The 24,462-nt window shown below is 43.7% G+C and overlaps 1 protein-coding gene across 4 annotated transcripts in view; it reads right to left on the bottom strand.

Annotated features, from left to right (window-relative positions):
* myo5b (myosin VB) overlaps positions 1-24,462 on the bottom strand; it is a 60,972-nt gene that overhangs the window by 14,929 nt on the left and 21,581 nt on the right. For 2 of the 4 annotated variants that reach the window (XM_085792675.1, XM_085792676.1), the window contains exons 12-32: positions 24,095-24,235; positions 23,886-24,008; positions 23,642-23,725; positions 20,736-20,867; positions 20,562-20,659; positions 18,657-18,743; positions 17,129-17,240; positions 16,829-17,040; positions 15,638-15,794; positions 13,451-13,690; positions 12,250-12,477; positions 10,754-10,847; positions 9,249-9,391; positions 8,485-8,604; positions 6,508-6,642; positions 6,291-6,356; positions 4,876-5,127; positions 3,123-3,220; positions 1,603-1,801; positions 277-370; positions 48-188 (exon numbers count right to left, since the gene is read on the bottom strand). In XM_085792675.1, the coding sequence (XP_085648801.1) occupies positions 48-188; positions 277-370; positions 1,603-1,801; positions 3,123-3,220; positions 4,876-5,127; positions 6,291-6,356; positions 6,508-6,642; positions 8,485-8,604; positions 9,249-9,391; positions 10,754-10,847; positions 12,250-12,477; positions 13,451-13,690; positions 15,638-15,794; positions 16,829-17,040; positions 17,129-17,240; positions 18,657-18,743; positions 20,562-20,659; positions 20,736-20,867; positions 23,642-23,725; positions 23,886-24,008; positions 24,095-24,235 (2,956 nt within the window). Of the gene's footprint in view, positions 1-47; positions 189-276; positions 371-1,602; positions 1,802-2,911; positions 2,990-3,122; positions 3,221-4,875; positions 5,128-6,290; positions 6,357-6,507; positions 6,643-8,484; positions 8,605-9,248; positions 9,392-10,753; positions 10,848-12,249; positions 12,478-13,450; positions 13,691-15,637; positions 15,795-16,828; positions 17,041-17,128; positions 17,241-18,656; positions 18,744-20,561; positions 20,660-20,735; positions 20,868-23,641; positions 23,726-23,885; positions 24,009-24,094; positions 24,236-24,462 lie in introns of all 4 variants that reach the window. The other 2 variants (XM_085792678.1, XM_085792677.1) reach the window with 2 other exon arrangements.

Below are 24,462 nucleotides of genomic sequence, written 5' to 3'. Positions count from 1 at the left end.
AGATCATATCACATGTAAACAGTTAAACACACTGAGGTTGGACTGACCTGAGATCAGAGTCTTCACCAGCAGCGCCTCGTCCTCCTTGTAGTACTCCAACATCCCCTCAAAGTCCTTCTCCTTCCTCTGCACCGTCACCTGTCGGCTCAGCTCCGGCTTGGACTTGCTGCTCTGCAGAGCCTGAGAGGCTGAAACACACACGCGTCCGTCAGAGAACCACCCGACACCCGACACCTTCATGCCTTCACACCTCCACGCTCCGCTCCGCCCCCTTACCTTCAAACTCCTGCACCTTCTTCATGTAGATCCTCAGCTGCTTCTTCAGCTTCCTCTCGTTCTTCTCCAGCTTCTCCACCACCTCCTTCAGGTCCTGAGGACGGGACACAACCACATCCAGGGTTCACACACATTATAGCCAACAAATGTCCATGGCAGCAAGTTTCCATGACTTTAAATGACCCCTAGACTGTCAATGTATGCATTAATATAGAAATAAAACTGTCAGTGTCAAACAAAATCGTCATCTTGATAGCTGTACTTTCAGATATTGTCCTTACTTCTATTAAATATAAAAGGACGCTCCCACATTTTACACCGCTGACTTGTATCATCAGAACAGACATGTCTTGTGATTTTCAGCCTTGTATCTATTATTATCTTCTATATATCTATTAGCCTTTACCCTTTACAGCAGGAGGTGGGACAATACCTGACAGCTGAGGATATCACTGTCAGGTATCGTCCTCCCTCTATTACATATGAAAGGAGGTTGAAAATCACAGGACATGTTGGTTCTGAAATGTGTAATTTCTCTTCTATAATAAACATTCGACGCCACGGACCTGCACTAAAAAACAAGAGCGTCACTTTGGGTTGTGAGCGTGCATGACATTGACAGTAATGGGTTTTCGTTATTATGTAAAACGTCTCGCTGCATAAGACACTTTTAGCTTTCGATCCGACCTAAAAGTCTTCATAGTCTACTGCACCTTGTAAGGCATGTAACACGTGACCTGACGAAAAAGAAATGTTATTTAGCTATTTTAAATGAAAACTTTTGTGGTGTACTTAAAGGGACAACGAGGAGTTTCTCCAGCGACGGAACTAAAAATTCCGTGACAATAAAAAAGTCTCATATTAATGTGGATGAATCTACGCTACCCACACTTGTTAATGGGCCCATTTTCGATAAATATATCGTTTTGTCTCTATCGTTATTTTGTTATTAGTGGCGGAAATACTGGGCGAGCCGACCAGCGTTTCTTTAATTTCGGTTTCGTGGCGAGTCATGAGAATAACGGCGCCGAATCTCCATTTATGGTCGGGACTACGACGGTATGTGATCGTCTTCCAACCTCTGACTTTAATTCTTGATGAATGAAAACATGAGTCTGTCTTGCGCCGGTCAAAGAATTTTACGGTGCGCGCGGAGGCTAATAAATGTAGTGTGAAAACGCTTCGCTTTTCCAAAACTCCTCGTTGTCCCTGTCCACGACTTTTCCAGACCTGGAAAATGACATTTTCGAATTCCGTGACTTTTCCTATTTTTTTTTCAAAACGTACATCATTAACCGTGTGTGTGTTTGAGTGTGTGTGTCCTACCAGGTTGTCGTTGGTGAGCCGTGTGATCTCCTGCTGGACGCTGTACTCCACCTGCGCCTCAGGAGACAGCGACATGGTGTGGTTGATGATCTCCTGCTTCTTCTCGATGTCGTCTCTCAGCAGCTCGATCTGAGTGTGAAGAGCCTCCAGCTCGTCTTTGTGCTGCCGCGACTGAGTCTGCAGCTGAGCCTCCAACAGCCTGACAGGACCAGGACCAGGAGAAAGAGGAAGAGTTTAGAGTGTGTTACAGCTAATGTTGCGTTCGAGACAACTCTGATCTCGGATCTTTCCGATCTCCTACTTGAAAAAGTTCAATCGAACGCCACGTCAAGTTGGAGCTCCCACTCGATGGAGCAAAAAAAAAAAAAAATCTATCATGACTTCTCAGAAAATCAGTTGTCTGACGTCACACAACAATTCTGCACCACCGCAGAACCACAATGTCAACGGTTAAACATCGATTAAAGGACATTTCCAGTCGTAATCAATGTTTACCTCAGATATCAGGTCACCTATGATCAGTTCATTTCATACCATACATACTCCCAACAGCAGCGTGTGGACGTTTATATTCGTTTTTGTTTTTGTCTTTTCAATGTTCATTAATGGGCTCCGGACTAATTTTTTAATTGTTCTGTGGTCGCAAGTAACGTCCTTTTGACCATCATTTAAATTTAAAAATTCGCTTAAATTAAATCAAAATTCGTAGCTTCCGCATTGTTCCTTTTCCAGAACAATTCTAAAATGAGTCCGGAGCCCATTAATGAACATTGAAGAAACTATACATTCTTGAACAAAGGTGACCTGATATCTGAGGTAAACATTGATTACGACTGGAAATGCCCTTTAAAATGCATTTAAATGCCAAAATACTTAAAAAAGTTAAGTTTTTGTGCCCTTTGTAACGTTTTAATGTCTTAGTTATGTGAAGCACTTCGAATGCAAAGTTTGTCCCGGTCCGCCATGTTCTTGGTTATTCTGGCGTGGTGCGTCTGGAACGCTTTTACGCCAGAAATCAGAGTTTTCAACAGGGAGATTCAGAGTTACGAGTCGTCTCGAACGCAGCGTAACATGGCAACAGGTTCTGACATTAGAAACACTGTGTTAACGACCTGGTGAACCCTCACAACAACACACTCACCTGTGACACCTGAAGGTAGCAGCTAACATGCTAAGTTAACCCCAAAACCCTTCAGGGTGCGAGTGAAATAAAGCTGTGATGAAGTTATGATGAGTTACAGCGTCGAACGGAGAAACAGCAGAAGAAAAAGAAGAAGATGAAAAAGACGAAGAAAGATGAAACAGAAACCTGGCCACTTGTTTGAGGCCCTGGTACGCCAGACCCAGCTCTCCATCTTCGTTCAGATAACACCAGTCCTGTGGGTCACTGGTGAGGAGGAGGAGAAAAGAGGAGGAAAAGGAGGAGGAAAAGGAGGAGGAAGAGGAGGAAACAGCAGAGGTAAGAAAAGCTGAAGCAGCAGAAACAGGCGGTTCCTCCCTCCTGAGGTTCTGTCTCTCACCTCTTGGACTCGGACACTTCCTGGTAGGCCTTGAGAGCCTCCTCCTTGTCCACGGGTTCCTTGAAGTTCTCTGTCCGAGGAACCTGAGAGTTTTCCTCCTGAAACACGGACAGGAAGTGAGGTCGGAGCCGGCCACAAGGCATAAGCAAACTAAGCACCTGACCCAAAGATATTATTTTAAAATTTGATTTGATTCATATTAAATCTCATGATTCTAATAGGTAAATTCCACATCCACAAGAAGAGGTTTTCCAAGTCCCTTACTAACTAATAATATCTTCACAGAAGAGTTAAATGTTTATATAAAAACCTTGTCTCTGATGCTAAACAAGAAAAGTGAACGCACACTATTATACTTGAACTCATTTTCACTTACCCCAGAATAAGAAGTGCCTTATCTTTATATTTATTTTGCTTTATTTACTTACACAATACATATATTTCAATACATGCATTACACATAGAGTTACATGTATATTTTTTTATTTTATATATTTTATTTATATTTATTCTATTCCTTAATGCTGATCCATTATATGTCGGTGTCTGTTTCCATGAACATTCTGATTGTTTAAACACTTTGATAGTCTGTACTTTTTCTTAATGTGAAATAAAGATTTTCATTGAAAAAAAAAAGAACTAAGCACCTGATTAGGGATTTGTAGTGCCACATTATGGAATATTGTAATAAATTTTCTCATGATGTAATGACATATTTTGTAATAATTTAATAATATGCCACAGTTTGTGATACAATTCTTGAACGTCAAGTGTAATAAACTTTGCCGCAGTTTGTTATAAGTTGTTACATAATGCTACCAAATTATTACAAAATGCATTTGTTGCATTTTTTTTATGAAGAAAATGTAATAATCTGGTGCAATACGTTAGCTTGGGTTTACCCATGCTACCTTGCGCATGATTTTATTCGCTCTGCAAGTCAGCCGCTTTACCTTTCGATGCAGCGTTAAAAAAGTGTTTTAAGTAGTTTGGGCCGCAGGTTTATTTTGAAAAAAGAGCAACGTTTAGCGAGCGGATTTCTGTCGCTCTGCATACGTCATCGGGTATGATTGATACGATTGGCTATAAGATACGTACAGACGCATTTGATAGACATTCGTAGCACCCAATAAACAGCTCTGGGCTTTCGTAAGCCACGCCTCAAATACGAAAAAATGAACAGATGTTTCCCAGACCGAATCTCATCTATATTGAGACGAGGTCTGGTGTTAGCCAGGCTAGCATTATGTAACAACTTATTACAAAATGCGGCAAGTAAGTAAATTTAATTTATATAGCACTTTTCATAGATAAAATCACAAAGTGCTTTACCACAAGGACAAAATGCAATAAAATACAGAGATCACAACAAAATACACATAACGGCACAAATACAGGTAACTTTACGTTACAAAATGTGGCGTTATTACATCGAGAAATTCTGCGTAATTACAAAAATCTTTAATTGTTGATGATGCACTTTGATGTTGCAGTTTATTTTACTTATCTATTTATTTATTTAGTTATTATTTATTCAGTACCACTGTATATCATTTTGAATATTAAGTGTAAATCAACCCCAGGCTGCACTTTTAGCTGATTTTGGTGCCATTTCACATTAAAAACCATAGATGGGTAATAACATGCCAGGCTAGGATGATTCATAATGACAGATTAGAAAAATGAAATGAGTTTGTAGGTTAGTTAATAATCTATAATCAGTATTATTGGCGGTAACAGAGGCTGAACTCACCAGGTGTTGGTTCTGCTCCTCCTCCTCCTCCTTCTGGGCCTTGCTGACGATCTGGGTCCTCAGGATCAGCACCTCCTCCTTCCGGGCGTCCAGCTCCTCGCTGGCGGCTCGGAGCTGACTCAGCAGCAGGTTGTAGCCGTCCTGCAGCTCGTTGGACGAGTCGCCGCTCTGAGACGCTCGCTCCGACACCGCCTTCCTCAGCTCGTTCAGGTCGTTCTTCAGCTTCTTGTTCTCCGACTCCAGCTCCTCCCTCTGCAGGGGGCGAGAGGAGGAGGAGGAGTTAGAGGAGGAGTTAGAGGAGTATGTGGGGTGAGAGGAGTGAGAGTTATAGGAGTTAGAAGAGGAAGAGGAGGAGGAGGGTTTGGGAGGTATAGGACGAGTGGGAGGAGTTAGAGGAGGAGGGGTTGGAGGAATAGGAGGAGTAAGCGCAGTAGGAAGGAGGAGGAATGGGAGGAGTTAGAGGAGGAGGGGTTGGAGGAATAGGAGGAGTAAGTGCAGTAAGAAGGATGAGAAGAGGTGGAGGAATGGGAGGAGTTAGTGGAGGAGGAAGGTTAAGAGGAGGTCAAGGAGGCAGAGTTAGAGGAGTATGAGGGGTGAGTGGTGAAGGAGGAGGAGTTATTTGGAGGAAAAGGAGTAAGTAAGTGGAGTAGAAGGGGTAATAGGAGGAGGAGGTGGAGTTAATGGAGGAGAAGGTGGTGGAGGAGGAGGAGGAGGAGTTATAGGAAGAGGAGGAGGAGTTAGTAAGTAGGAGTAGGAGGAGTTAGTGGAGGAGGAGGAGTTAGAGGAAGAGGAGGAGGAGGAGTTAGAGGAGGAGGAGGAGTTAGAGGAATAGGAGGAGGGTTTAGAGGAGTAGAAGGAGTTAGAGGAGGAGTAGAAGTTAGAGGAGGAGGAGTTGGGAGTAGGAGGAGTTAGTAAAGGAGAAGAAGGGGTTAGAGGAGTCAGAGGAGGAGGAGTAAGGAGTAGGAGGGGTTCGAGGAGGAGTTAGTAGGGGAGTAGGAAGGGTGAGAGGTGTAGGAGGAGTTAGTGGAGGAGAAGAAGGGGTTTGTGAAAGAGGAGGAGTTATAGTAGGAGTTAGTGGAGGAGGAGGAGTTAGTAAAGGAGGAGAAGGGGTTAGTGGAGAAGGAGGAGTTATAGTAGGAGGAGTTAGTAAAGGAGAAGAGGGGGTTTGTGGAAGAGGAGGAGTTAGTGGAGGAGGAGTAGTAATAGCAGGAGGAATAAGAGGAGGAGGGTTTAGAGGAGGAGTTAGTAGGGGAGTAGGAAGTGTAAGAGGTGTAGGAGGAGTTAGTGGAGGAGAAGAAGGGGTTTGTGAAAGAGGAGGAGTTATAGTAGGAGGAGTTAGTGGAGGAGGAGTCAGAAGTAGGAGGGTTTAGAGGAGGAGAAGAAGGGGTCAGTGGAGTTAGTAAAGGAGTTTGTACCTTCAGGTTGTTGTAGGCCAGATCTGCAGTCTCCAGCTCCGAGGTTGGACTCTTGACCTCTGACCCCTGCGAGGAAACAAACGGTCAAAAAGCTGGACGCGGTACGGTGATGTCATCACACGGTACGGTGATGTCATCACACGGTATGGTGATGTCATCACACTCTCCGGTGATGACGTCGCACAGTGAGTGATGTCATGGCTTCGCGCCGCCTCACCCTGTGCTTGCTGAGCTCCTCCATCTTGTCCAGGTTCAGCTGCAGCCTCCTGCGCTCCTGCTCCAGCTCCCGCACGCGTTTCTGCAGCTTCATGAACAGACTGATGTCCATCGCCGCTTTCTCCACCCCGAGCTCCTGTTGTTACCAGAACAAAGAGATCAGATCACATCACCCCGGTTCTTAAAGGGATAGTTCAACATTTTGGCAAATTGGCCCATTGCCATAATCGCTATAGTCATAGCAGTAGGTTCATTACCTTTAATTGTAGGTGTAAGCTATTTTCAGTACGGCGGAGCGCAGCAGCTGGCTGCTCAGAGCTACGCTATGGAGGCTAAGGGAATTTCTTGGTTTCCCTCATTAAACTCATCAAATTCAACATCCCAAAACTCCACAGCGCTTTTGTAGACAAGTTGTGACCTGCACAACCACCACGCTATGAGATAATGACAGAACGATACGAAACGGAGCCGTTTTCGAGGTAAATACAGGGTAAATACGGAGACTGCTTGCTGAAAAACTGTCCCTGAACGCAACGCGCATCAGTGGTTTTGTATGAATTTACCTCGAAAACGGCTCCGTTTCGTATCGTTCCGTCATTATCTCATAGCGTGGTGGTTGTGCAGCTCACAACTTGTCTACAAAAGCGCTGTGGAGTTTTGGGATTTTGTATTTGATGAGTTTAATGAGGGAAACCAAGAAATTCCCTTAGCCTCCATAGCGTAGCTCTGAGCAGCCTGCTGCTGCGCTCCTCTGTACTAAAAATAGCTTACACCTACAATTAAAGGTAACGAACCTACTGCTATGACTATAGCAATTATGGCAATGGGCCAATTTGCCAAAATGTTGAACTATCCCTTTAAAGGCCCCATGCTGTGCACTTTTCTCTGGGTTTATTTACCTGCTGATATCCCTAACAAGATGTATCATTGGTTTTGAGTACCTGTGATCTGCTTAATATCGTTCATACCGCCCCTTTCTGTTGCCCCTTTCTGGAGCTCTAGCAGGCGCAGGTCATTTGGCCAATCAGAAGAGAGAATGAGAAGAACCTCTCCTCTGATTGGCTCACTGTTTTTGAGTGGCATGTGGTCGGGCCAATCACAGGCAAGTAACTGAAACCTAAGCTGCATTCATAAAAATTGAAAAAAAAAAACAACTGGTCACGGTGGGCGGAGTTACCTCGTGTGTGACATCACAGAAAGGAGGAAGTGCTATCTGCTCGTCTTAAAGAGACAGTTCCTACAAATGGGCGGTGTGTGTTTCTCAGTTTATGACCAGTTTGATGCATGTTAGTAGTCTATATACGTGGCCCAAAGACCTCCCCAAGCACCAAAAAATAACCAAAATCAAATTTTTCATGCCATGGGGCCTTTAAGACCTTACATTGGCTCCCAGTCAGCTACAGAATAGATTTTAAAGTTCTGCTACTGGTTTACAAATCACTGAATGGTTTAGGTCCAGAATACATGAATGACATGTTAGTAGAGTATAAACCCAGTAGAGCTCTGAGAGCACAGAGTTCAGACCAGACATGGTGAAGCAGCATTTAGCTGCTATGCTGCACACAACTGGAACAAACTACCAGCAGAACTGAGATCAGCCCCAACTGTCAGCACTTTTAAATCCAGGTTAAAAACATTTCTCTTTTCACGTGCTTATAGCTGAGCTCTTTTAAGAACTTAAAGCTTTATCTATTTTATTTTATCTCTTTTTTTAGCTCTTAACTCTGTTTTTAGTGTTTTGTTTGTTTTTATTCTGTTTTATGCTTCTTTTTTTAATGTTTTGTCTTTATGTAGCACATTGAGTTGCCTTGGTATGAAATGAGCTATATAAATAAAGATGCCTTGCCTTGCCTAAGACCACGCCCCCCCGCGCCCCCTCACCTGTCAGTCACATGACTCACCTGTTGATTGATTAACACTGGCCTCTGGCTGTAGTAATTGATCGATTGTTGAGTGATGATTGGTTGCTGAGACTCACCTCCACCAGCTGGATGGCGTCCTCGGTGTCTCCGACCTCGGAGGTGGAGAACGACGGGTAGTTGGAGTCCGACTCCAGGCTGCTCTGATTGGACGGGTTCCTCCTGTGGCCGGGCTGGAACTGGAGCATGATGGGAAATGGAGTTTAACTTGAGTTGTGTTACATCATCATCATCTTCAGTTTGCTTAGTCTTAAAGGGTTAGTTCAGAATTTTGGTAAATTGGCCCATTGCCATAATAAATCCCTATAGTATAGCAGTAGGTTCGTTACCTTTTAATTGTCGGTGCAAGCTATTTTTAGAACGGCGGAGCAGAGCCGTGAGCTGCTCAGAGCTACGCTACAGAGGGAAATTCATGCAAAACCGCTGATGCACGTTGCCTTCAGGGACAGTTTTTCAGCAAGCAGTCTCTGTATTTCCCTCTAAAACAACTCTGTCTGGTAACGTTGTGTTATTATCTCATAGCGTGGTGAATGTGCAGGTCACAACTTGTCCACCAGAGCGTTGTGGAGTTGTTGGATTGTGTATTTGATGAGTTTGATGAAAGGAAACCAAGTAATCTCATGAGCCTCCGTAGCGTAGCTCTGAGCAGCTCGCGGCTCTGCTCCGCCGTTCTAAAAATATCTTGCACCGACAATTAAAGGTAACGAACCTACTGCTATGACTATAGGGATTATAGCAATGGGCCAATTTGCCAAAATGCTGAACTATCCCTTTCAGATCTTAGAACTAACTGATGTTTCCATGGTTACAGCATCACACACACCTTGGTGAGGGACAGCTCCTCCTTCAGGTTGTCGTATCTCTGCTCCTGTCTGGAAAACTCCTTGAGCAGGTTCTGGTACCGCTGCCGCTCGGCGTCGAGCTCCGACTCCAGAGACTCGGCCTTCTGGGAGTCACTGCTGCCGCCTGACACACACACACACACACACACACACACACACACACACACACACAGTTAGTGATGTGTCAGTCGTGAACGATCCTGCTCTTTGAAGTGAACGACGGGAGCCGATCTGTTTTCTTTTTCTCCTCTTTTTCCAGTGAAAGCCTGATGTCAAATGATTTCATTTGAACTTGTATTATAAGTATTTTAAACTATTTATTGTAGATTTTTATATTAATCGCAATTTTTTTCGATTTATTTTTTATTTTTTTGGGACGACCAATCTTTATTGTACAATCATGTATTCTGTGCCATTACACTCGACAAAGTCAAACCGGCCTGTTGTGTTCGTTTGTTCACAGATATCTATGTGAACAAACGAACACAACAGACAAACTGATGTGATGTGTGTGTTGTTTTTTGTAAATATGACTTATGATGTATTGTCATGTGTTTGGTTCAACCTGCTCTTGTTTAAGGAAAGAAAATCACAATATTTAGGGCCCGAGCGGCGACTGCAAGACGCCCAGCGAAAGCCCTATTGTAATTGAAATATACTGGTAAATACTTGGTAAAATCGAATCGCAATACTTGTTTAATCAGAATCGCAATTTAAATCGAATCGGGACCCAAAAATCGTTAGAGAATCGAATCGGCACAAAAGCATATCGGCCCAGCCCTAAATTATTGCCCCTCGCACTTTCTTTCTTTCTCTTTTCTTGGATATGTTTGCCTTTTTTACTGTTATAGTGTATGTATTGTGTACTGTATGTATGTATTACATGTACAAGGCAGCTGCTACGACGCCACTTGCCCAAGACAAATTTCCCCTTGCGGTGCAAATAAAGTTCATTTGATTTGATTTGATTTGATTTAATTTGATTATGTGATTGGTCAAGATGTGTGGTGGCATTAGCGTGTCCATACTGAGCAGAAGGGGCAATATGGGCAAACGAGGCAGCCTTGTTGATGTGGTGGTCAATTTTTCTCATCATCATTGAATGACCACAGTTTATGTGTGCAGTGTAAATGAAATGCAAGCATCCAAAATAAAACGATGATGTTGAAAAACACTGCGTTAAAAATAAGTTTTGCTCTGTTTAACAGCACTTGGTAAATATTTACAAAAAGGGACATTTTTATAGAGGGGCTAATAATTTTGTCCTTAACTGTATATACATAGTTAAAGGCAGAGGTGGATAGTAAGTAATAGGTAGTTTTTTTTGGAGGATCTGTACTTAACTTGAGTTTTAAAAAAAAAAATCAGGACTTTTACTTTTACTCTACTACATTTAAAAGTTTAAATTTATACTTTTACTCCGTCACAGTGGTGATGTGTCAGTGTCACCAGCAGGAGGCAGCATCACATCAGCAGCGTCTCTCACCTGCGCTGCTCTTCGCCAGCTGCTGGATCTTCTGGTTCATCTCCTCCTTCTCGCTCTTCAGCAGAGTGTTCTCCTTCTCCAGCTCCTCCACCCTCTGAGGACAGGGAGGGGGTCAAACAGGCGATCAGGGGCTCCGCCCAACACAGGCGCCCACAATAACCTGAAGGTCCACACTCCTTCTACACATCTACTTCTCCTACTCCTCTAACTCCACCTGTAATTCCTCCTCCTCTATTAACTCTTCCTCCTCCATTAACTCTTCCTCCTCCTCCTCCTCTAACTCTTCCTCCTCCACTATTTTTTCCTTCTTCTCTAACTCTCCCTCTTCCATAAACTCTTCCTCCACTAACTCTCCCCCCTCTTCTAACTCTTCCTCCTCCACTAACTCTTCTTCCTTCTCCTCCTCTAACTCTTCCTTCTCCACTAACTTCTCTAACTCTTCCTCCTCCTCTAACTCTTCCTCCTCCTCTAACTCTTCCTCCTACACTAACTTCTCCTCCTCTAACTCTTCCTCCTCCTCTAACTTCTCCTCCTCTCTAACTTTTCTCCTCCTCCTTTAACTCTTCCTCCTCTTCTAACTCTTCCTCTAACTCTTCCTCCTCCTCTAACTCTTCCTCTAACTCTTCCTCCTCCTTTAACTCTTCCTCCTCCTCTAACTCTTCCTCCTCCTCTAACTCTTCCTCTAACTCTTCCTCCTCCTCTAACTCTTCCTCTAACTCTTCCTCCTCCTTTAACTCTTCCTCCTCCTCTAACTCTTCCTCCTCCTCTAACTCTTCCTCCTCCTTTAACTCTTCCTCCTCCTCTAACTCTTCCTCCTCCTCTAACTCTTCCTCTAACTCTTCCTCTAACTCTTCCTCCTCCTCTAACTCTTCCTCCTCCTCTAACTCTTCCTCCTCCTTTAACTCTTCCTCCTCCTTTAACTCTTCCTCCTCCTCTAACTCTTCCTCCTCCTCTAACTCTTCCTCCTCCTTTAACTCTTCCTCCTCCTCTAACTCTTCCTCCTCCTACACTAACTTCTCCTCCTCTAACTCTTCCTCCTCCTCTAACTCTTCCTCCTACACTAACTTCTCCTCCTCTCTAACTTTTCTCCTCCTCCTTTAACTCTTCCTCCTCCTCTAACTTTTCTCCTCCTCCTTTAACTCTTCCTCCTCCTCTAACTCTTCCTTCTCCACTAACTCTTCCTCCTCCACTAACTCTTCCTCCTCTTCTAGCTCTTCCTCCAACTCTTCCTCCTCCTCCACTAACTCTTTCTCCTCTTCTAGCTCTTCCTCCTCCACTAACACTCCCTCCTACACTAACTTCTCCTCCTCTCTAACTCTTCTCCTATAACTCTTCCTCCTCCTCCTTCTCCTTCTCCTCCTCCTCCTCCTCCTCCTCTAACTCTTCCTCCTCCTCCTCCTCCTCCAACTCTTCCTCCTCCTCTAACTGACTGAGAAACACTTTTATTTCCAGCTGCAGTCACAACACTCATACCGTGTGTGTGTGGTTCTCCTCACCTCTCTGAGGCTCTGCTTCTCGGTGCAGTGCTCCTCCTCGACCTTCTTCCTGAGGGCGTGCGCCTCCTGCAGCTCCTCCTTCAGCACCTGCACCTCCTCCTGCAGCGAGGTCACCTGACCCCCGCCGCTCTGCATCAGCTGCAGCTCCTTCTGCAGCTTGGTGACCTCCGACCCCAGGTTGGCGTTCACCGTGTGCAGCTGCTCGTTCTGAGAGCGGTACTCTTTGGACTGTGATGGGGTGGGCGGGGGGGGGGGGCAGGAAGTGTTCTCACCGTTGTCATAGTAACAACATCATGTCAGTTTGTGTACTCTGTGGCTGTGTCCGAAATCGCCCCCTATCACGGATGTAGTGCACTATATAGTGACCACGCCATTTTGTAGTGGTGTCTGAATGTTTAGTGATTATTAATGTTCACTAAATAGTGACTGAATCTATCCCACAATTCACCGCGAAATGTAGTGAACATCCGATGGTCACTAACCAGAGTAACATATCCCATCATGCATTGCGGTCACGGTCCGGATCGCTGTTACCACAGTGGCCCAGAACGACCGGTGTAGCTACCAAATAAATGAAGTAGTGCGAGCAGCCTCTCAGTAAATGTGTCCGGCTGCCAGAGTTGTCCGGTCGCGGCTTCCACAGACTCCCACAACAAACGTTAGAGCAAATTTCCTAACAAGCGATATAAACTGACCACAGACAGCGAGGCTAATTTATGTTAGCCCGTCTATGGTGTTTTACATAATATGTTAGCAGTAAGCTAGCGGTCTTTATGCTTAGTTGTGACACGTTGTTGTGAACGTTGTTTCAAACTATGTGGGTTTGATTGAACATCTTTGATGCTTAAATATATATATATATATATATATATATTACCGTTTACTATATTGCTTTAATCCTCTTTTTATGTTGGTACATATACACCCGTAGGTCTATGCTACACCGGCCGTTACCATGGTTGTATCCATGGTACCTACGCCGGCCGTTACGATCGCGGTCGGAACGTTTCAAATACGCGACATAATACGTCATTAACTGTGCGGCGGAGTCGTGTCCGAAAGTGTTTTTTTATTTGACCAGTGAGTCACTATATAGTCACTATATCGAATTCAATATATAGTGAGTAGGGAGTAGGGAATGAGTGAGTGATTTCGGACACAACCAGTGTGTGTGTGTGTGTGTGTGTGTGTGTGTGTGTACCTGGTCGTCCATCTTCCTCTGCATCTGGACGATCTTGTTCTCCATCCCCGTGTTCAGTTTCTTCAGGTGTTGCGCCGACCGAGCTTCGATCTTCATCTGCTTCAGCCGCCGCCTGGCGAGCAGCTGTCTGTACGCGCACTGGATGGTGACGGCGGCGTCGCGCGCTCGTCTGAACTTCCTCCTGAGCAGCCAGCGCCGCACGCTCCTCTGGATGATCATGGCCTTATGGTGCAGCAGGAACTGCAGAGACAGAACGAGTGAAGAGGCGTTCACTGACTGACAGAGTGATGAGGCGTTCACTGACTGACAGAGTGAAGAGGCGTTCACTGACACTGAAACAGTAAAGAGGCTGTTAGGGAGGAATTTGTGGTGATGCCGATGAAGAAGAAGAAGAAGTACCAGAGTCCTGTATGTCTTATGCTGAAGGAGTTTATTTAGGCTCGGCCGAGGAGAACAGAAGAGTCGTCATCACAATATAATTAAGTGTGTGAGGCCACCTCAATTCTAAGGGTCAAACAGTAATGGTACGTTCTAGGGATTTCACGATTACTTGTTTTCACAATTAATCGTGATATTAAACGCCACAATTAGTTAATCGTAAAGGTTCCTAAATACCGTCACTTTACGAAAAAGATGATGTCGGATCTATATCGGCAGATGTGCGCAAAAATAAAGGTAAATGCACAGATACTGGTCCATTTACCTAATGTAACAATGAATTGGTAGTAATTTATTTGTTAGCGTGTCATTTTTAATAAAAAAAAAAACAAAACAAAACAAAAAACGATTAAAATAAACGCAAACATTTGGTATAGAAGACAATTTATGACCTGAATATTTCAAACATTTCCCCTGGGGATTAAGAATTGGTCATATATTAATAGATACTTGAAATATTTTGTGTAAACAATGAGTAATGTAATTATATTTTGACTATATTTGATTTTACACATTCATAGTGTTGTGAAATTAATTCATGCATAATAATCGTGATAATCGTAGTACCGTGATTATTACTCTGACAATAATCGTACCAAGAAAATCTATAATCGTCGTGACATCCCTAGTATCTTCACACTAAAAGCGTCGGGGGCGTCAGCAGCATGGGCAGCAGACGCTCTCAGCGCTCTGTTCTCAGCCTGCCAGCGCCAGCGGCCGGCGGCCAAAGGGGCGGGACTTTCAAGCAGCGCGGAAGATGTGTCCACTCAGGCGCTCTCAATTTCTCCTGCTGGGAGACTCCCGGTCTGCACCTGGCTGCTGCCGCGGCGGCGACGCTCCTCATTTGCATGTTGTTGAACTTCTCTCAACTTCTAATTTGATGCTCCTGACGCCCATCGACGCCCATCGACGCCAGTCTCAATTGAAAATGAATGACATCTGGCCGCCGCGACGCTCCCAACGCTTTTGGTGTGAACGTAGCATAAAGCTCAGATTCTTACTAGAAATGGACCGAGATAGCAAAGGGGAGATGTGTTAACATCCAATTGGCTATAGAGAGTGAGATTGAGGATGCCAAAGAGGGAGGGACCATGGCCTTGGCATGTTCCTAAAAGAGAAAATAGGGCAGATAACTGACTCCAGCAGTAATCTAACAGAAAGTCACTATGACACAGAGGGATTGACCATTAACTACACAAACTATCTATAGGGAAGTGAAATTATTCTCTAACAGAGGCGTTAATTAATATGCATTGTCCTGACTAAATAAACAAATAAAGGGGTCCATGCCTATGTTCCCACAGCCTTATGTTCCCACAGTTCTAAGATTTTTCTCAAAAGTAGGCCCTATGTTCCCACTGGACTCTCTCTACCTATCTGGACTCTATCTATCTGGAGATAGAGGCTGTCTAGCCTCTACCGGGTCTTTTTACTAAACTTAACCAACTCTTTTCTTCATTGCCTAAACCCAACCAATGGTGGGACCAAAGGGCTGTGGGAACATAGGGCCTAATTTTCAGTGACAACAAAAGTTAGAAATGTGGGAACATAAGGCTGAGGGAACATAGGAATGACCCCAAATAAAGAACTGACACAGACAGAGTGAAGAGGCGTTCACTGACAGACATGCAGACACAAACAAACAAACACACACACAGGCCCAGTGAGGAGGCGTTCACTGTCCTGCCCACATTCCTCTCTAAGTGGAGACCCTGTGTCTCTAATCGTCTCCGACCACGGGACTCTCACCTCCTTGTAGACGCGGCGTGTGAACATGCCCTTGGCGTGGGCCTGGATGGTGACGACGGCTCGTCTCACCCGCAGGAAATCCCGGCGCTCTCTCACCATACGGTACTGTTTCTGACAGATGAGGGCGGCGCGGCTCAGACGCAGGTACTCCGCGTACCTGGACACACACACACACACACACACACACACGGAGAAACTTTGATCACTGTGATCAATAAACAAACACATCATTGTCACTGTCAGTGCGTGAAACCAGCGAAACATGTCAACAATCTTTACTCATGGAGCTGATCAAAGGTCACACCAGGTCGTCTATAACCATGTTTACCATTTATTCACATTAAGCAATATTGAATTAAAATCCCTCTTTTGAAACAGTAAAATTTGATTAAATATAATGAATATTGTTTTGATGTCTTCAATGTTTGATGCCTTACTGCTTAATGCTTTTCTGTGTTTCTCTCATTGTGTTACTTTTTGCTTCCTGAAAAAGGGAAAGGAGAATATCCGCTCACTGGATCAAGGCTCCCATTTATTAGATAATTGCAACGTTTCGACCAAAAGTGGTCTTCTTCAGGCAGCTAAAGACTCTTCTCTTCTCTTTAGTTACCTGAGGAAGACCACTATTTGTCGAAACGTTGCAATTATCTAATAAATGGGAGCCTTGATCCAGTGTGCGGATATTCTCCTTTCCCTTTTTCTATGATCCTATGATTATCCGGCACCTGGCCTAAAATAGGCACTGGATGTGCGCACAACTACTGTTTTTCTGTGACTTTTTGCTTCCTACTGTGTCTTTGAGTTCTTTGAAAAGCGCTTTATAGATAAAATGTATTATTATTCATTATATTAACATCGATAAAAAGTTTGCATCAAAACGGTGTTTACACGACATTGTCTTCTGATGACAGGCATGTCTTCAAAGATGAAGGATGGACGTCCTTCTATTTTGTGATTTACAAAAATTAATGGAAACACCTTAAATTGCAAGAAAACAATTCGATACACCGATGCGATCGCAAAAACAGAGCACATGACGTCATTATACACAGATTTTTATTCGATTTAAAGGTCTCAGATGGAAACGCACTTTTACCGGCATTATTCACATTCATATTTTTATCAATCGTCAGATAATTCGATCAACAAGTGGATGGAAGCATGGTTTCTGGTCTCGGTGCCGTCACTCACCTGCGGGCCAGGTAACCGCGGCCGTATCGCTGCAGGCCGATGGCGGCCCGGCGGATCTTGCGGTAGCGGATTCTCTGCAGCCAGCCACGCACCGTCTTCTGGATCTTGATGCAGGCGGCGCGGAACTTGTCGGCGCGGAGCTTCTCCAGGTACGCCACCTGTCCCGCCCGGAAGAAGATCTTCGTCTTACCGAACTGGAACATGTCGGGCTCCTGAGGGTGAAAAGGCGTGTTCAACTTCTGTTCTGTACTTAAAAACAAACCAACCAACAAACACACCAACAAACCAACCCGCTCTCACCTTGATGAGCGTCTCCAGCAGGTTCTTACACACCAGCTTCTTGTCCGGTGACGTCATGTCGGACTTCCTCATCAGGACCCGGTACCTGCTGAAGAAGTCTGGGTACGTCCACCTGGACACACACACACACACGGTTAATTAATTTTACAACAATATGAATGTGTTAAAATCAAATATAGTCAAAATATAATTACATTACGCATTATATACACAGAATATTTTAAGTATCTATTATTATAGGACTGTCATGTTTGAAATAAGTCATTCATTGTCATCTACACCAAATGTTTAAGTTGATTTGAATCTTTTTTATTTATTACAAATCACACGCTAACATTTAAATTCCTACCAATTCAATATTAAGTTAGGTAAATAGACATTAAAGTAATTTAACCCTGTATCTGTTCATTTACCTTTACTGCTCATATGCCAACATGGTTAATCTTTTTTGTAAAGTCTTTACGATTGATTAAATAATTAATTAATTGTGGTTTGATACTGCCGTCAATAGTGAAAACAAGTAATCTTGACATTACTACAGTAACTAACGACTAGTGACAAATATTTCTACATTTCTTACATTACAGATGTCACTTTAGCACTTTAGCACTTTAATAGACTGTACATACATAATTAAATTTCTGTGCATATAATATATTTTGGCAGCGTTACCTGTGTTTCATTCTTTGATGTTATTTATTGATGTTTTCTTTATTTTTTTTGCTTTGACTTATACTTTTAATAGTTCTTTTAAAACTTTATAACTCTTTTTAACTCCTGGAGGCAAAACTAATTGCTATTGTACACTGCAAAAACTCAAAATCTTACCAATAATATTTGTCTTATTTCTAGTCAAAATGTCTCTTTCCTAGTCAAAACAAATTTCATTATACTTAAAATAAGAGTCATCACATTAAAAAGTAGCTTGTTTTTAGACACTTTGTAAACTTCTTTCAAGCCTATTTTCACTTGAAATAAGTAGAAAAATCTGATAGTGGGGGAAGTTTTTCTTTCTTATTACACGCACAAAAAATTTGCTTTCACTGGCAGATTTTTCTACTTTTTTTAAGTAAAAATTTTTTTAAAACAAGTGAAAATGATCTAAAAACAAGTTAATTTTTAGGTGATGAGTCTCATTTTAAACAGAAAGAGATTAGTTTTGACTAGAAATTAGACATTTTGACAAGAAATAAGACAAATATTCTTGGAAAGATTTTGAGTTTTTGGCAGTGTACCCAGCTTGTCTGTGCACAAAATGGCGAAATACAAGACAGACAACAACAGCTTCAAACACACTTCCTCCACCTGAAGGTTTTTAGTTCACCTGTGTTTTTTTTTAGAGTTTAACCTGTTTTAGTGAATTCTCTTTCTTCACTTTTCTTTAGTTTTTTTAATTATTTATTTATTTTATCTCTGAGTTTGTTTCTGCTTTCATTGTGAAAACCAACCACCACTAACCATGAGGAGGAGGGAAGGGTGGATGCAGACACACACACACTGAGCTGCGAGGTCTGAGCAGCGGACTCACCTGGACGGGTACCCGGCCGCGCTGATCCGGATCGTCTCCAGGACGCCACAGGCTCGGAGCTGCTGCACCGCCCTACGGGAATCGAACCTGCAGAAGCGACAACGACAAAAACAACAACGGGGGAAACACTTTTTTTTAACTGTCACCTGCTGTCACAGTTCAGACCTGAGTCGAGGCTCAGGTGAACAACGACGCGTCGCCCCACCTCGTCTTCCTCTTCAGCTTCATCATGGTCAACCAGTCAGTCGGTCAGCAGAGTCACAGTCACACTGAGTCGAGTCGAGCTCAGTCCGTCCGTCTGTGGCCGCGTCATGTGACCGCGGTCTAATGGAACAGGCGTGACACAGCACACGTGTCCAGCAGCGTGTTGACGTGAGAAGAACAACACGGGGATCTGTGGCTACGCAGCAACGTCACGTGACCTCTGACCTGTGATGTCGCTGCAGTCACACACTCCTGACTGAAGCCTCTGTTCCCTCTCTCTACAAAACCTTAAAATCCTCTCTGTGAAGTAAGTGTTTTGTACCCCATGCTCTGGATGCTTATGTATGTTTTTTTTTGCATTGTGATTTTTTTTATCATTTATTTATCACTTTTATTAATTACATTTTTCCACAAAATCTTTAAAAGCTCTTATTGAATCGAATGTATGTACCCCATGTTCAATTCAATGTTATTTGTTTGTCATTGATGATGAATTTCAATAAAGATTGAAGTAAAAAAGAAAAAAAAAATCCTCTGTTCCCTCACATCTTCTGTCTGGACACGGTCAAACCTCTAGAGGCCTCTCTTACTGCTATTAATACTGATTATTGATAATTTACACACCGATTATGAACTTATTTCATTTTTCTAAACCAGTGGTTCTCAAACTTTTTTATACCAAGGACCCTGAGTTGACACAAATTAAACCACTGACCCCTATTGGACAAAAAGTGTTTGACACAAACACCAGAAATACACACATATTTGTTCTGAGACTATTACTTTTGGGAGTATATTTGGAATAGAGTGGTACAATTTCTCCAAAAACGTTTAAACATTTCTAGAAAAAAAGGTGGTAAAAATTCTTAAGAAAAAAAAATAAAAAAGCTAAAAAATAAATAAATAAATAAATTCTAAAACAAAAAAAAGGGAGCTCTCCCTGCCTCCCTGTTTCCTGTCTGTCTCAACTGTACTATCAATAAAGGCATGGGGGCGGGACTAGATAAGCTTTTGCTTCTCCCGCTTTCCCTTTCGGCCATGTGTATTGTATTATTTGAACGAAGATGAAGTGTGATGATGATGATTTAAATTGACATGCCCGAAATAAACAAATTGATTGATTGATTGATTGATGAAAAGCCAAAAAAAATATTTTAAAAAAATTTCTAAAATTAAAAAAAAAAGAAAAGAAAAAAAAAAGTTTTAAACTTTAAACTGGTACATATTATGGAAATATCACTTTTTGAAGGCTCTTTAACATATATTCAGGTGTTTGTTTTTTTGCCTTCTGGACCCCAAAATGTGAGAATTGACAAAAAAGATCATTAATTTTCAGACTCCACAAGTTGAAATCCACGTGGTTTTACGAGCTGCTCCCTCAGTTGTCTTCCAGTGATGTAACTAGTTTTCAAATTTGCATAATCCCGCCCCTACCTGGTACCGGTAGAAGGGGCGGGGCAAGCAGTGGCTCATTTGCATTTAAAGGGACAGACACTAAAACCAGTTGTTCTGAACAGGGCTGTTTAGAGAGGATGAAAAGAGCTGTGATGTTTGATCCTTGGGGGATTTTTACCGAAGCAGGTCACAGACACGTCTTTAAGACACCTGGGAACTATTTTAATTGTGGAAAAGGGGGCAGACTACGTCTCCTTTAACCCCTGTGGTCTAACACCGGAGTAATGGTGATGATGGATGACTCACGAGAACGCCTCCTTGATGTCGTTGGGCTTGATGCAGCGGACGTAGTGCGGCGTGGTGGCGTTCAGGGTCTCCATGAGCAGGTGGAGCGAGCTGCGGAACTGACAGAGAGAGAGAGAGAGGGAGGTGAGGGGGGGTGGGCGGAGTCACAGCTCTCGGCCTCAGAGCGGCGCTCACCTGGTGTCCCACCGTCTTCCTGTGGTCCTTGTTCGGAGCTCGAGGCGTCGACTTCGCCGGTCGCACGTTGACCTTGGACTTGGAGGGGGCGGGGTCGCCCTTCTCATGGAACAGGTCGGCCACCAGCTGCAGCTGAGGGGGGGGGGTGTTGATTATTATTGATAACTGAACAATTTCCAGTACATTTTCAGAAAATTTCCAGAAACTTTCCATGGGAAGTTACGATGGGGAATTTTGGAAATAATCCAAATTGGAAACTTTCCATGGGAATTATGGGCATTCATGGGATTTATGGAAATGTATGGGAATTAACTGGAAATTGGGAGTAATTTAAACAAACTGTATCATATCCAAACATGAATGTCAATATTTTGTTTTGTCATAAGCAGATATCCGTGCAAAATAATATAATTAGAAAACATGACATTTCAACATATTTAGTATTTGTGAGTAAACTTTATCAAGTTTTAATTCTTGTATGGACAATCAATTCTTTTACATGAATGTTGAGTAAAATATTACTCACCCTCACCAATCAATTTTGTAAATTTCAGATTTATTTTCGTTAATTCCCATGGAAAGTTTCCAACTTTGAAAATTCCCGGAATTTTGCAACCCTGGTCGTCACATACTCTAATAAAGGTCACAGCTCAGAGCAACCTGTGTGTGTGTGTGTGTGTGTGTGTGTGTGTGTGTGTGGTGACCTTGTGTCTAGTGGCTCTGAGCTGCAGGATGAGGATGAACCTCAGTTTAATTATTGCAGCAGATAACGAGCTTCATCAGAGCCGCTGCCTCGTTATCACCTGATCACAGGGAGGAGGAAGGTCGCTCTGTGACCACGAGGCGAGAGGGGGCGGAGACAAAACACTGGAGCCTCCGTTCCAACATGACGGACCCAGACTGAGCTCTGGTCCAGGTCCTGGTTACCAGGACCATTCAACCAAAAGCTCTTAGTTCGGTTCACATCAATCGGACTAGTACTACCTGGGGACGTCTGGTAATTTGTAAATTACCCCCCCATGTCTGTGTTTCTTGCGGTGCATTCGCACAGGATAAGTGAAGTCTGTATTTTACTCGAAGTTACTGACATTTAGGCTCCGATATGACGTCAAAGCTGTGCACGTCATAACATCCGCTGCTGTCACATCCATGTGCGAAGCAAATGTAAATAAAATGTCAAAGCAGCAACGTGACTTCGCAACAGTGCAGTTGTTGTCGCAATAACGGACTGTCATGGCATTTGTATTAAAAAGCCGCATGTCAATATCCTATTTCGCTTTTTTTTAATGGATCAGCTGATTATTCAAATGGGTCTCCAGCACTGATACGAGCCCGTGTTTGCCCCTAAAACGCCTTCGAAAATGCCGCTCATAATTTCCACCGCAGCCTCCCGTACAGTATGGTTTCAACCGGGGAAGAAGTAGAAAAGGCACGCAATAAAAACAACAAAAACAAAAAATGCCCCTCAATTACTGAGATGCAGATTAGCACGGGACTAGTTTTACCACGGGACGTCGGTCTTTGGTGAAATATAGTAGGTAATTTGCGGGGGAATTTTTACTTTACAAATTACTGACATGGCGCATTCGCACAGGATTAAGATCACAGACGTCCTCCGCAATCATTACAAATGACCAGAGGTCCCCAGGTAAAACTAATCCTGTGCGAATAGGGCTTAAATCAAGCAGACTGAGACCCCCTCTTTTTGGAGGTCGCAGTCAGCTTGATTTTGTGCGATTGATGCGAGTCTGCACCAAATGCCAACCTGTGGTGCGTTCCCTCTGGTGAGAACGCGAACCTGGACCAACTCAGGTCTACCGGTGTAGTTCGCACCTTTTTTCATTGAAAAGTGTTGTGTGTCTTCACTGGATGTGATGTAAAAGAACAGCAACTATTTGAATAACTACTATAACTATAAAGATAAAGATGTGAGCGTCTACACAATGTGATCTTTATGACGTCCTGTCGACAGCGCTATCAGGCTCCAGCTCTGTCAGTGGTTCTGTCAGTGTCAGAAAGGACCAGCGCAAGTAACGGTGTATGAATTGTCGCTCCATTGTGCTGCCCTACAACGCAAGAAAGGGGTAACTCAATTTTTGTCAAAAATGAGATTTTGTCATTTTTGGGACATTAAAGGTCTGCTACATCATGTGGATAAATATCTTGACTCAACGTGATCTTATTTGGGATATATTTGTGGGTGGTTTTCACAGTAACTCCCAAAAACTGCAGTGAAACAACAAGAGAACACAGTAACTAGAGTTACCGTTTTCTCTCTGTGTATAGAATGTTCAACAGGCCCTACTGTACAACAGGCTGCTATCATTTTAGAACCAATGGGAGTTTCCCCTTTCTTGCATTGTATGGCTAGCTTATATTTTGCCTCAATGCACAAACAGACAGAGGTAACTCTGAAATAAGGGTAAAATGTTAAGTTTGAGTTAAATATTTTTGCACAGCTAAACTACTACTCGCAAAAGCAAGGATTTGACCAATTTTCAGAATCCTAAGTTCAATACAGTTGACTGGCCAACAAAAATACTTTAAACTCATGCACTCTGAGGAGTTACCCCTTTCTTCCGTTGTAGGGCAGTGTGAAAGTCCAAACTGGCGCTTATTTCTACCGGAAGATGACGAAACGTCCATTCAGACCAATTTGGGTTCGTTTGCATGTGTGAACGTGGACGACACCACAGTCCGTAGCTACTATGTAACAATTATACTGCCTGGTGCTGAGCAAATAATCAAACTAGTGGTCCTGGTCTAGGTCTAGGTCCAGGTCCTGGTCCAGGTCTAGGTCTAGGTCTAGGTCTAGGTCTAGGTCCAGGTCTAGGTCTAGGTCCAGGTCTAGGTCTAGGTCCTGGTCTAGGTCTAGGTCCTGGTCTAAGTCTAGGTCCAGGTCTTACCTCGCTGGCCTTCAGGATGTTGATCTGCTCCTCGTAGACGGTGTCTCGGTTCTTCTCCAGGAAGCCGTCACACTGATACTCCACCTGTAGATCCGTCAGAGAACAGTCAGACGGATACAGAACCAGAGATCTGGACCGGATTCAGAACCATCAGGGACCCGGTCCTGGTCCTGGTCCAGGTCCTGGTCCAGGTCCAGGTCCAGGTCCAGGTGGTGGGGCGGAGGGGGCGTGGGCTTCTGCTCACCTGGTCAGCGAAGTGAATGATGATGAAGGAGACGTTGGACATGCGAGGTTTCTGGAAGTGTGCGCTGCTCGAGTGCTGCTTGTAGAGTTTCTGAGCCCAGTTCTGATCCGTCCCCTTCGGCACCTGAGACCACAACAACAGACCCAGGATCAGATCAGAGACCAGAGGACTCGGTCCAGGACCCGGTTCGGGAGGAGGAGCTGTCTCACCTTACACTCCTCGTCCAGCAGGTCCAGGACTCCGAGCCGAGCCTCGATCAGGTCGATGCACGGCTGGTTGTCGGAGAAATCAATCAGAGTCCAGGGAATCTGCTCCTTCATGTACTCCTCCTGCTCCAGCTTGAAGACGTGCTGCAGGGGGGACACAGGGGGGAGAGAAAGACGCAGGTGGGAGAGAGACAGGTGAGACTAGGGATGGAAGTACCGAATTCCGTACTTTTTCCGTACTTTTTCTGGTACCGACCGAATTCCCACCAAAGTACCGAGTACCGATTCACGTGAAGTCAAACGGTACCAGATTTCGGTACCTGAACGCACCTTCACGTCGCGTGCGTCAGCGAGAGTGGATACAGAGGGCC

This window comes from Trachurus japonicus, chromosome 12 (assembly GCF_045865225.1).
Source record: "Trachurus japonicus isolate A0001 chromosome 12, Traja_1.0".
NCBI lineage: Eukaryota > Metazoa > Chordata > Actinopteri > Carangiformes > Carangidae > Trachurus > Trachurus japonicus.
The sequence above is the reverse complement of the archived record's forward strand: the minus strand, read 5'-3'. Positions and strand labels throughout refer to the sequence as shown.